The 13,053-nt window shown below is 42.1% G+C and overlaps 1 protein-coding gene across 3 annotated transcripts; it reads left to right on the forward strand.

The window, feature by feature from the left end:
• The first annotated feature begins 8,541 nt into the window (after positions 1-8,541).
• Positions 8,542-12,912, forward strand: LOC139917899 (uncharacterized). Of its 3 annotated transcripts, XM_071907132.2 has the most exons (5): positions 8,542-9,031; positions 9,625-9,909; positions 10,247-10,297; positions 11,806-11,902; positions 12,324-12,912. In XM_071907132.2, the coding sequence occupies exons 1-5, from the start codon at positions 8,674-8,676 to the stop codon at positions 12,610-12,612; spliced, it is 1,080 nt and encodes a 359-aa protein (XP_071763233.2). In that variant the 5' UTR covers positions 8,542-8,673; the 3' UTR covers positions 12,613-12,912. The 3 variants fall into 3 exon arrangements, 2 of the variants coding, with proteins under 2 accessions (XP_071763233.2, XP_078143466.1); XM_078287340.1 differs by lacking the exon at positions 10,247-10,297; XR_013506932.1 differs by lacking the exons at positions 8,542-9,031; positions 9,625-9,909; positions 10,247-10,297 and having other exon boundaries at positions 11,181-11,931; positions 12,324-12,446.
• The last annotated feature ends 141 nt before the right edge of the window (positions 12,913-13,053 follow it).

The following is a 13,053-nucleotide window of genomic DNA, read 5'->3' on the forward strand; positions in this document are numbered from 1 at the left end:
CGCTCATTAGCCAATCAGAATTGACTATTCAACAAAGCTTCCACAACTTTCCTTTGTAAACTTCCATTGAGTCTGTCAGGAGGTTTCAGTCACCAGTCATTCTGCTCGCTGCCACTCAATATCACGACACACAGTGCGCACGCCAGCCGAAACACGACGGTGCTCATAAGTTTGAAATGAGAGGTAGGTAAGTGGATTTTCCAGGCAGGTGAGCTGTAACTAAAGCTTCATGATCTCACGGCGCTGGGAGGGACACTGCCCTTCACTTCTTAGATGAGCCCTCTAACCTCAAGCTGTCAAAATGACTGATATACCGTCTTACCGCGGAATCTCACTCAAGGTAAGGTCTCCCATGATGGCTCCTTATGTGTCTTGCTTTTATGCGTCTCGAAAGTGCGCCATCTCCTATTTTAGATTTTTTTCTTTCTTCATTTTTAAACCCACCTCTGATCTCGCCCAATTTTTCACCCCGAACCCTCTTCCCCAAAAATCCGTATCTTGTCCTCTCCCTTTTTAGTCATGCTTACCTTCAATTTATGAGCTGCCATTTTTGACCTAGTGAGTGACCCCCTACCTTAAACACATTTCAATGGAGCCAACAAATTTATTTGGCAGATAAATCACTGCTTACCAAATGCTGGCATGCGTGCAGAAGGTCAAAGTTGTGGAAGGGGATAAAAATGAAATTACAGAGATAGTGGGTGCAGATGAGAGGTGCCAACATCAATGTAACATGTGATGCAGTCTTCCTCTTTTGGGTTGGTGCTGGTCCCAAATCGCCTTCAATCGCCATTTTACACACATTGTAATTAGGGATTTATCCCTCTTAGAGAAGGATTTCACCACATGTGTTGCGCCTGGTGCAGGTAGGGGTCGGTCAAGTCAAGTCAAACTTTATTTATATAGCACATTTCATGCGCTAGAAGCTCAATGTGCTTCACAGAAAAGTAATTAAAAATAATAGTAACAAGAGAAAGTAGTAAAATAGCATTAGAAGAAATAAAAATGCACAACACAAGATAAATAAATAAAAAGGAAAAAATAAAACAATACAGCAATAAGAGCAATACAATATGAATATGAAATATTTTGGTGTCTTGTGAACTTTCAGTGATGGAACCACCAAGCCAAATAAGGGAAGCTGCTGCTATTCTGATGGAAGAGCAGGTTATTGTTGATTTATTTCAAGAGGAAGAATACATTTTAATTCTTGTCAGAGCTGAAGAATTCTCATTGTGATTAAAGCAGAGGGGATTGCAACTCAAGAAAAAATTATTGAGCCTGTGTTTGAGCTTCCTACACCACAGCACCATCTATGATCATCAGTTCATCGATTCATATTGCAAAAACAATAATGCGGCATCAGAATCACCGAGTATAATAACGTACAGGAAAATGTCTTTGTGACATAAGGGACATTAAAGGGATTGAGAAGAACTAAACTTGCTCAAACAGCCTGAGTCGAGATTCTGTCTATAAAAATGTCAGTGAAGAGAACAAAAGAGTTTACCGCAAAACGCTCGTTCAGTAGAAAAATATAGACTCTATTGCATTAAACTTTAAGGGATTCACAGGTCATAGTGACAAACATAAAAGCCCAACAGGACCTCGCATACTGCGCAGGTGGGCAGTGCATATAGGCAGCATATTATGGATAGTAGACGACAAACTTCACTCTAACAATTTACGTACAACGTTTTATAGGATTTCTAATGAGCCTTTATTAAATGGGTCCCATCGATATGCGCTGGTCAAGTACAACGAGGGTGAATTAAATGAAATGTGCGGCCACCTCATCTAATTCTTCATGGGTGGTGGTTTAAGAGGGGATCACCGGGGGATGCTAATTTGATTTGTCTGACCAATCAGCCAATAGGGCGGCTTATCCGTGACCTCTGAACCTGTGAGTTTTCCAGTTGGCTGGTCAGGGCGAGAACCTTCACTTGACCCCCTCAGCCTGTATGGTAATGTCGCACAGGGGGAGGGGCCGTGATCGCAGAGAAAGACGTTGGCTGGGGCCACACAGCGCGAGCTCAAGGCCAGTAGCCTCTCTCCATCTCGTCATATACATATATATATCACTGCTGTCCAAGAGAAAACATGCAACTGAAATGCTGGTGTTTTTCTTTCTCTTACTTGAAATTAAAATTGACATTGTCATTTATATGTTGCATGAGTTTCACACAGCCCTAGTTCACTTGAAACCTATTAAAAAACCCTGTAATTTCAAGTATAATTTCAAGTGAGAAAATAAACATTTTGTTTAGTCCTGAAAAACTTTTAGAGTTATTTATTACGCAGGACTTAATGCTCTACACCACTTAGGCACTTGAGACACTTTAATAGTTTATAGTATAGTCATAGTTGTATAGTTTTATATTTATTTATATTGCCTTATATCTTTCCTGTACTATTTTTTATTACCTTATTACCTTTCCTGTACTGCCTTGGCATTTCCCCTAGGGGATCAATAAAGTGCAATCTTATCTTATCTTATCTTATCTTATCTTAACTTACTCTTTGCAGATGTGTGGATTTTGCCTCACTACGTCAATAATGCTTGAAATAAACATTATTATCATCTACAACCATTGTGATCTAGGATTTCAAGAAGTCTACAATGACGTTAGTGATATTTACCAACAATGATCTGATGCAACTATCCCTTGTGCTATTTTGGGCGAGTACCTACGTCAAAACCTCTCGTCGATGTTACAGGAAACGGGGTATGAGTGAGAGCAGGTCTGTCATCGGGGTTATCAAGTGGGCAAATCCCATCACGGATGTTTTATTGAATCAGGCCCAGAAGCAGCAGCCCTGTCAACGCTGATCAGACCTGGACTCATCTACTCTGCACTATACCTTTACACCCAGTTCACAACATTATCTATAATCTCACAGTGTTAAAGGAAAAAACCATCCTCGGATACTCTTACGCTGTTAGACATCATCAATCTGTGATGCTCAATGCATTCCAGGATATTTTGTGATGAAGTGTGAACCCGCTTTCCCTCAACCTGCCTCCTCTACTTCTACTGCAGTTAGCGATTTCCTGCATTTCCCAGAATGACTTTCAACAGCCCCCAGAGAACGGGCCTGAACTTGTCGCATTCAGGACGTGTAGGTGGAGAGAGTGATAATGAGAGCAAGAGTTTTTCAAAAAAGAAACAGCGAGAGTTGCACCTCTTACTCAAAACACAACATGTCTTGTGGCTGCATTGCATTCTGGTCTATTGAGGCTAATGTCAGTGGAGCAATTGTCTCTCTTCCTCTTCTCTCTTCAGTGGATTTCTCTCTGTGTGATTGTTGAACATCAGTGCAAAATGGTGAGTCCAGAAAGAAGCTCTTGTTCTTTGATTCTGAGGGACTGACACCAAAACCTCATGTTTACCGTTGATGTTATAACTGAAAGATTTTCTGTTATCAAACTTCATTGTGACTGCTGGAAATATCTGTATGTCACATTACGTTGTCTACATTTGGCCAGTTATCCACGGGAGTAAGAAAAATACACCACTGAACAACAAAATGGACCCAGAAATGCAATTACATTGTCAATAGCTGCCAACAGTGTTAAAGTGTTTTAGGGTGGATTTTGCCTTTAATGCCTGCCGGTTTCTAGTCAAATAAGTTTCTGAGTAATCCTACAACTCATCACTTACTGCTTCAAAACAGATCTGCAATCTGCTTACAGATTACTGTGTACAGAATGAGATGTTTGCACTTTCTATCTATCTATCTATCTATCTATCTATCTATCTATCTATCTATCCCATTCATAAAAACAAGAGGCACACATATGTGTACATGTGTTAGAAGATCTGGATAATCCCATGTCGATGATAGCAGGTAGACAGTAAAAGGGATTTCCTGGTCAGACTCTAAAGCCCTGTGAAAGCATGCAGGGCTTTACATGGAAGCGCTGCGATCAGAGCGCCGGGGCTCAATTAGCTACTGTTGTGGGTGGGAGCCGGGGGGCCGAGAGCAAGCAGAGGTCCAAATCCTCTCCTCCGGGCCCAGCTGGGGGGATTAAGAAGGGTTCCTGTCCCGTGGCTGACCTCTTCAAAGCCTGCGCAGATGTCCTGACCCCCCGCCCACCCCAACACACACTCCAAACACTCCCTCTCCTCGAACTCTCTCTTGACCCCCCGCCGAAACAAAGCACTCAGGTGACATCTCTTATCACAAGAGCTCTCTCTCCCCCCGCTTTGAATCGGTATCTCCGGTATCTCTTCATCTCCCTCTACAGTACATCTCTCTCTCTGTCTCCTGGTCTCTCCGTTTGCCCTCTGGTCCTGAGAGGGCTCGCCTCCCAGTGTCGGCCGTCCCTCGACACGACACGCGGTCGGGTTTCTGAATGACCTCAGGATGGAAATGAGTCTGTCAGTCTCCATCCTCTGCTGCCCTTTTGGTTGCAGTGTGTTTTCAAATAGCCAACCAAGGTCAAGAGGCACTGGTGAAGACGCTTTGCATGAGACTGCGAATACCACATCTGGATCAAAATGTAAAAACATGAATCTTTTAACTTTTTAACTTAAAATCAAGCTCACCCAAAGGTTCTAAAATACGACAATTGCTGATTTAGCTGCTAATTGATGTATTTGGAAGCATACACTTCATATGGAGATTACCAAGAGCTCCTCTGAAGTTTGTGGTGGCCCTTTAAGGTTGTGACCCTTTTCTGGGGATATAAGTCACTTGGTCTTGGTAGGATAATGGCCACCCAAACAGAACTTCATTGAAGGCTAAAGGGGCATGGACAGATGAGCGGATTAAATCACCAGGTGGCACAATCCAAGCTTACTTTCAATCAGCAAAGACCCTCAGATGTTCTGAGAATAATCCAAATGTAAGATTAGGTGTTTAGATAATTATTTATTATAGGCTCAGGCTCCATGTGTTCCAAATAAGATGGGATTCATCAGTTTAACAATGTGGAGGTGGGATCGGACGGTGACACTCCTACAGCAGGCCTAGGCACACTTTTTCATTTCACCACATCAGTGTGTCCAGTTTGGGACAATGTTTAACATAATTTATGGCGATAACAACCCATATTGATACCATTTATGTTATTACATGAATGCGTGTCCTTCCAAAACTATACATGGATGGGTTGAATGTCCTTTTTAAAGGGGAATTAAGTACGCTCTTTACTGTCCCATAGCACAATGACCATATCTGCGGGGGTCAATGATTACTTCTTCAGGTAATCATTTCTTTCTGGTTTTCAAAACTCACTTTCCTGGCCGTCCTCTCTGTTTCTACTCACATTTTCAAGTCCTAAACGATGGAGGACGCTGCTGCATGAGAAAACAGCTTCACAAGACATTTCAGCTATACGAAGACTGAAAAAAGCAAGTGACAAAGCAATATTGTTATTCCAGTATTTTGCATGGTGATATATCACCTCTTCACTAGACATTTCTGTTGGATCTCTGCTCTAATTAGCCAACTTACTTGTCTCTTTTATGAAAATACCACTTTATTGTTTGTGTAAGTTGTGCCGGAGACCTGTTGATGTTGCAATTCCTTGGTCGCTGATAGAGGTTGATAAAAATCCTAGATTACTTAATGCCCCTTTAAGAGTGAGCATATAGGCCTCAGTAGGAGATGGAGTAGAATATATTAGTTCCTTGTGGTCATAAGAATGAAGTGCCGAGACATGGATGACTGCCTGTAATGTTTTGAGACTATTGTCCATTCTTTCAAACATCTTTTCCATCTTATCAGCTATCAACTCCTCATCTCCCTTGCTTATCCCCCAATCTCTCCATCTGCAATTTCCACTGTCACCTTTACATTCATCACATCTGCCATTCCATCCCTCCATTTCTCCATCCCTCTTCCTCATTCCTGCCATCTTACCCCCCTCCCCCTTAGTGCAAGGCTGTCAGAGTTTTAGGGAGCCATTGAGCTGTGAAATCGCACAAATTGCTGTTGCTTTGCGTCTGGCCCAGCGACAGAGGGGGAGATAGAGAAAAGAGGCAGTAGAGAGAGAGAGAGAGGGAGAGAAAGAGAGAGATTTTCTGCTCCAACACTTCTGAACCTTTTCTGCCAACCCCCCCCCTCCCCCCCCCCCCGCCCCTTCCTCCTCTTATTCACTCAGACATGGACAAGCACACGCACAGCTGCAAGACTGCATATCTACCAACACCCCCCCTACACACACACACACACACACACACACACACACAACCAACTTCTTCACCCCCACCACCACCACCTCTGAACATACACACACACACACACACACACACACACAGACACCCTCCATGCTAAAGACACCTCCACCACTTTGCTTCAGTGTGCGGGTCACTTCACAGAACAACTCAACAAGAGCAGCCCTCAAGAGCGATAAAAACCCCTTCTCGACCTGAGGAGAGCTATTTCAGCCACCTCTACTGAAAAGAGCAAACCCCCCCCCCCACTCCTGACACACACACACACACACACACACACACACACACACACCCACGGCCCCCAGCCCCCCACCCACTCCCTACCCCCCAGCACCACCCTCCAAAATGTGACGCGAAGTTGTAAAAGGTCAGAATTGTTCATGTTGTGTCTGTGTTTGCACTACTTGTATTTTTTCCGCTCTCTTGTTCCAGGTAACAAGCAGGTTTACATCACACACCACAGAGCGAGGGTTACTGACATAACCTCTACTGGGGCATTATGGGACTTTATTATTGTTGTGCACTGTTGTTCTCGCACACTTAGTTATTTAGATTGTTTTATTTGCACATAAGACATAATAAAAATGTATCACAATACACAGTGTGGAGTGTGTAGGCAGGTGAAGCTCAGTGGCTCCTCTTAGTGGTCACATGTTACTGATCATTGATAATAAAACACATAAATAAATATAAATACTGATGTATAAGGAGGCTTTGTATTCTTTTTTTTTGTTTTTACTATTATTTATTTCTTTTACATCTAATTGATGTGTTGAGGTTGTTATGCTGATATTGTTTGGTTTGTTGATTGAATTTGCCGTATTTGACTGTAAATTGCTGGCGTTTCAATAGAATAAATAAATTAATAAATAAATAAAATACACATTTGACATAATACAAAGACAATTACACTCAAGACATCATGTGAGGACATTAATCATTAGAGAAAAGCAAGTAAACGTTAAGTGAAAGACAAACATCATATGAAACTTCAAAACAAATTGAGACAGAAAACAGGAATCTGGACCTTGTTTGCCAGCTGAAATCTATTACTATTCATTTATTATAAATGTGTTAAATAAAGTGCTTGGGGAACTGTTCTTAGGACTTCTCCCATTACTCAGCCTGCTGTTGACCATGTATCCTATTATTTAAAGGACGTTTCTGTATACCACAGCTAACCTGGCAGCACATCAGAGTCACTTCATTTGCCAAGTACAACAAAGGTGCAGGAGTTTGTCTTGGTGACATTGGTGCAGGAACATATCGACAGCTCCCAGTGACATAAATGCATCCTGGCTCAGTGGAACAGGGACAACAGGACTGACGTACAGAACAAAGGGACAGTGCAGGACACACAATAGACAGTAGACTATACATACCACTCTACATATGTACAAAAATACACATCACACATCAGGCTGTCCAAATACATTTGAAAAGCAGCTTATATGTGTATTGGACATAAAGCAAAACCATTATTATCTAGGCTGCTGTATGCTGCCCTCTAGTGGAGCAAATCATCTATTTCACTGAGCAGCCAAGCCCCTTTTGGGTGGGCATAAAGACAAAAGTGCATTTGAGTTATGTAAAGATGCTATCATATCTTTTTTCAATATTGATTTGTTCATGAGGAGAACACTTAATATAAATAGAAGATGTGTGAAGATTTGTGATGACAGAGTAGCCTATCTGCAGATTTCAGAAATCCAAATGAAGCTTTATATACTACTCGGATTTAATTTAAGACAAATTCAAAAACAACAATAAAGAAACAAAGCTGGTAAAACCAACCTATCTCCAATTGAACATAGCTAATGAAAGTTCTGAAACTATAAGATAGCACTTTATTGATCCCCTTGGGAAAATTCAGGAATGGGCAGGAATGTGAAAAATGACAACTGGAAATGAATTATTGAAATGAATTAAGAATAGAATGCATATTATACTAGCCTACTAACAATGTTCTGTATTGATCTTGGACATGCGGTGCAAAGAAACATGTCATTACATTGGTAAAACAGTAAGACATCTAATAACAGTACTCAAGACATTTTAATGTGACTCTTGTTTTCATTGTGAAATAATAGGAGGTGCATTGGTTTGTGCGCACGCTTTATTTGGTTATTCCCCCCCCCCCCCAAAAAAAGCCTATTATTTGGAGGTTTATGTATCCAAGTTGCAGAGACATCACTCTGCCACACGGCGGCGCTGTGGTATTAACACAGTCTGTGCGCACAAATAAAGCAAATGCATGAAGAAGTGGTTCAGAGAGAGGCGCTGCAGCGTTAGTAAACATGGCCATGCTTTAGGTGAGGCTGGGCTTCCTGTCACTGTGTGTTTTACCTTTCGTTTTGGTTTCGTGTCTTGTTATAAATAGAAACACTGTCTTCGTTTACTGTAACTACCAAAAGCGCTTTACTCAATAAATATCCAGTTTGTTGTGGAGCGTTGCTGTGCCAAAACCTGCACTAGCTAACATCGATGCAAAATGAATTATTCCTCTATTAGAAAAATAAACATACACTTATATACAGAAGAGGAGGCCTTCGTTGTTGAAAATGTCGTCAAAACCGCTGTACGCGCTGTAATGGACACAATTCACAGAATCAGTGATGCTAAACTACATGAATACCAGAGGATGGTGGTCGAAAGGGACAAAGAGATCAGACGGCTGGAGGTCAAGCTGGAGCAAACTGAAAATAAACTGAATGCGTTACATGTGCGAGCAAGCCCGTGTGACTCACTGTCAGGGAAGGACTGCGGCTATATCCACAACTCATGCTATGGGAGAGCTACTGGTGAAAACGAGGGGATAAATGAGCAAGATGTGAAAACGGAGTTCCCCAGTGAGTACGTGCTCGCATAATGTCGTTACAGCACTTTCTATGTAGTTATTCCCGTTATTGAGATGAGAAGGTGTTCAAGCCAGCTGTGTGCGTGTGTGTGTGTGTGTGTGTCAGTATGTTTTGACAGTCATATGTGTGGTTGGACAATAGACTCTTAAGACCTCCCTTTAGGGTGGGACAAATTTATGAAAGCCAATACCAATACTGGCTGATACTTATTCAAATGTGACTATTTTCATGTCAGAAATTTCCCAAAAATGACAAGTATTCAGTGTTTCCCCCAAAATGTTATTCTTGTCAGAGTGGAAAGTCTCCAAAAAACTCCATTTAAACTAATTAAAGTCTTTTAGGGGGTTTAGCAGCTCCTTAAAGCAGGATGAGGCAGGTGTTATTGCAGGTTTCACAGACTTAAGACACCTGAAACTGTTGAGTAAAATCATATCCTCACCTCCATGGAAAATATTCACTGGCAACATCCAATTTTATATTCCAAGGCCAATATCGGCCTGATGCACTGGTCTAACCCTACCTCCCTTGCATGAAGACATCCCCCTTTTTGTTTAGTAACCTTATTCTCTCTGTCTGCGTTCGAGGTCCCGGGACGAGAACGCCTCCGTCAGACTCTGCAGAGTGCGGCGATGGCGTATCTGCGGCGGCGTCCCTCCAGCTGGAGCTTGAGGAGCAGATCTCCCGCTCCTCAGAGGGAACGACGGACTCGGTCTCGCCCGCCAGTCGAGTCAGCGGCCCTCTGGTCAAAGAGGAGCATCTTCCCGTCGAGACGGTCTTCATCACATGGGAGATGTGTGAGCCGAGGCTTGGAGGCCGGCAGGAGGGCAAGCAGGGCCACGGTTGTCGGGGGCAGAATCCCATGAAGAAAAGTAGGTTTTTATTGCACTATGACTTATAATTGGCCTTGTTTTCAATTATAATCAAATGCTATCCAGATTGGAACTCCTAATTTCCAAATCTGTTGTGTAGGTCTTGTCTTCAGTCATCATCTAATAGCATCATGATGGTTTTTTTGTTTTTAATAAATGTAAAAAGATTGTTTTGATATTAAAGCTGCACTTGGCACATACTTTGCGATACCAAATAGCAAAGAGAGGCAACTGCTTGAAAAATTTTGAACTTCAATACCCAGAAATCCTGTAACGTGACATCAGCAAACTGCACACAGCAGGCTCATGTTTACCAACCTGGCTGGTCTGTGATCAGTTTATGCCAAAGGAAACCAAAGGGATGTGAGAGGCAAAAGATCTAATGTTGGTGAGTCCACTTGCTGCTGTTTAGACAGTTTGTATTTTTATAAGTTTTGATTTGTCACTTTGTCAGAATTCATTTGGGCAAATAGGGAAAATCTTCGGTGTAAGTTAGGGGAGATGGGGCGCTTTTCTTTCTTCCACCCAAACTTTGTGCTTTAGGCTTATTTTTACATAAAAATCTTGCTTAGTGCTGCACAACTTCACATTTTGGCCGCCCCAAGTGGGGGATAATATTTGAAATTTTGAAAGTTTGAATCAGAGCAAGTGAGTGGAGTGGTGATTTTAAATTCCCTTCATCGCTCACAGCATTGAGTTAGAAGCCCGTCATTTGAACTTTGGCATCACCCACATGGACCAATGAGAAGAATGATCTCACCTCTGTCATTAAACAAAACTCTTCTTACCGTGTGGACACTATTGTAAGTAAACTTTATTTATGTAGCACTTCAGACAAGAAGTCACAAAGTGCTTCATATGATAAAAACAAACAATGTAAATAAACTAAATTAAAGAGCATGCAAAATTCAGGTGATGCAGTACAGTACCAGCTAAAAGGTACTTCAATGCAGATTAGGGCAGCACCAGCAAGCGCAACAGATACATGTGCAATAAAATGTAAGGAATCAGATCAAAATACATTATATGTGCACAGGATGGTAAATTTTGAAGGAACAATCCACTTCATAATTAAAAATCTCTCATTATCTACTCAGCCCATGTCAGTCTCTAAACAGCTTGTGCAGCAAAGTGTTTTGTAGCCAAATGTTTGCATTCTCAGGCTGTGTTTACCTCACTGACACTTCTTTGTTGTTGCATGTGTCAGTGATTCAGTGGTCGCCTGCCTTTTCATGTTCGCTCGCTGTGCTACGTGCTTCACCTCGCTCCAACACAGACACCTTGCTGCAAACAGTCATGTTGCCAGCAGCTCTGCAGCAGAGTGCAGCACCAATGTTTTAAACTTTTACATATGCGCTCCACGCTCAGGCTAATATATGGCTGCTCTGCTCTGAGGTAGATGCTGTGGTTTGAAGGACTTCATTACCCAGAAATCACGTGACATCAGTAATCTGCACACTCCTTGGACCTAAATATCTTCTCCTTAGTGGCTGCTAGAGGTGGAGATGGTGAAAATAAACTTTTGGCAGCAGGTTCAACCATCGTTAGTGAGTCCAGCTTTCTCTTGACGGAGCTTTCGCTCACAGCTATTAAGGAGAACGTTTTGTATTTTGCTCGTAGGTTTTGATTCGGCACTTTCTGTGTGCCGAGAAAATTTCCCGGCAGTCTTCATATCCGACACCTGAAATTGATTTGGGCAAATAGGGTGAATCTATGCTGTTTCAATTAGGGGGGATGGACGCTTTTCTCTGCTGCAGCCCCAATTTGTGATTTAGACTGATGGGACGGGTGTATTTTTATGTGAAAATCTTGCTTGGTACAACTTCGAAATGTCAGTAATGTTAATAAACGTTAAAACAGAAGGGCGCTACTTCAGAATTCTTTCTCTGACCGTAGGAAGGCTGACGAATGCAGAGAGACAGAAGCGCTACAGAGAAAGATGCCGTGCTACTCCTGAAGGTCTGCGTGCGTACAAGGAGAGGGAACGTCTGAGGTAGCAGCTTTTATACAGTTCACTGATGTGTGAGTCTCCATGCCACTTCAATTTTTCATGACCATAATTTGTCATCGTTTCCATTGTTTACTGTTCAGGCCCCTTGTAACGGTCTGCCTGAGGAGCTTAGGCTGGCAAAATTGGTGACATATTATAAATTAGGCTACTTCTTAAAAATGCAATTTGTATGAACAGGGTTTTATGTAATAGTTTTAACCTGTTTTAGGTTGCATCTGTTTGTTTCATTATTCTGTAACCTTGTTTTTTATTCATGTTTTGCATTGTTATTGTTTTTCTTGTTGGTTTTTAGTTATTGTTGTATTGTTTTGAGCACTTTGTTGCTCTTCGATTAGTAGTAGCATAAGTAAGGCACAGGTTTTAGTTTATGACTATTTTTCAAAATCTGTTTGTCCCATTCCAGCTACATGAGGAAAAGGGTCCTAATATCAGAGATGTCTGAGGAGACCAAGAGGCAGAAGAGCGCAGCGTGGAGAGCTGCAGCCAGACGGGCCCGTGATCACAAATTGGTCCAGACAGACCTTCCACAACCTGGGCACGCGGCCCAGCTGGACCCCTCAAAGTCCTGGCCCTTCCCCCAACACACAGACACGCCCAAATACACACCTAGATGTCCCAGAGGCAGATCCCGCACTAACAGCGGTGGAGGACGACTGCACAGCTGGTGTCCAACATACAGTAGCTCAACTTAACGCCCTCTGGAGCTTCTGTGTAAAGTGGATTTTTCGTATTCACAGTTCCCAGGATGGGAAGACTTGGAAGACTTGTTGGTTGGTTTATCATTTTGTTGCTGCTTAGAGATGTGAGTTTTTGCAAGGTAACTGTAATCACACTGGACACATTTTTAAAAATTGAAATATAAAATGGCATTAAATGGAAATAAAATCGGTTCAAAAATGAAGACCATTTATAGCTCAGAAGATACGAATGCCACACTGCCAAGGTTAGTTGTCCGGTTCCCACTGGGGCTACGACCGCTTGTAAAAAATATATGCGCACAAGGAGATTTGGATAAAAGGGTTCCCTAAATGGCCAATGTTATGCTGTTTATGAAAGGTTGTCATCATAGAAAAACATTGTTGTGTGATTTCAAAACCGGAAACACAGAGCTTAAAGCTTGTAAGCGTCTCCAC

The sequence above is a fragment of the Centroberyx gerrardi genome, chromosome 12 (genome assembly GCF_048128805.1).
Source record: "Centroberyx gerrardi isolate f3 chromosome 12, fCenGer3.hap1.cur.20231027, whole genome shotgun sequence".
Classification (NCBI taxonomy): domain Eukaryota; kingdom Metazoa; phylum Chordata; class Actinopteri; order Beryciformes; family Berycidae; genus Centroberyx; species Centroberyx gerrardi.

Excerpts from the sequence above, each read along its gene's own strand:
- LOC139917899 (XM_071907132.2), top strand. The coding sequence starts at position 8,674 with ATGAATTATTCCTCTATTAGAAAAATAAACATACACTTATATACAGAA. Across the intron at positions 10,298-11,805 it reads AGGCAAAAGATCTAATGTTG|GAAGGCTGACGAATGCAGAG; the intron begins GTGAGTCCACTT and ends CTCTGACCGTAG. Across the intron at positions 11,903-12,323 it reads AAGGAGAGGGAACGTCTGAG|CTACATGAGGAAAAGGGTCC; the intron begins GTAGCAGCTTTT and ends GTCCCATTCCAG.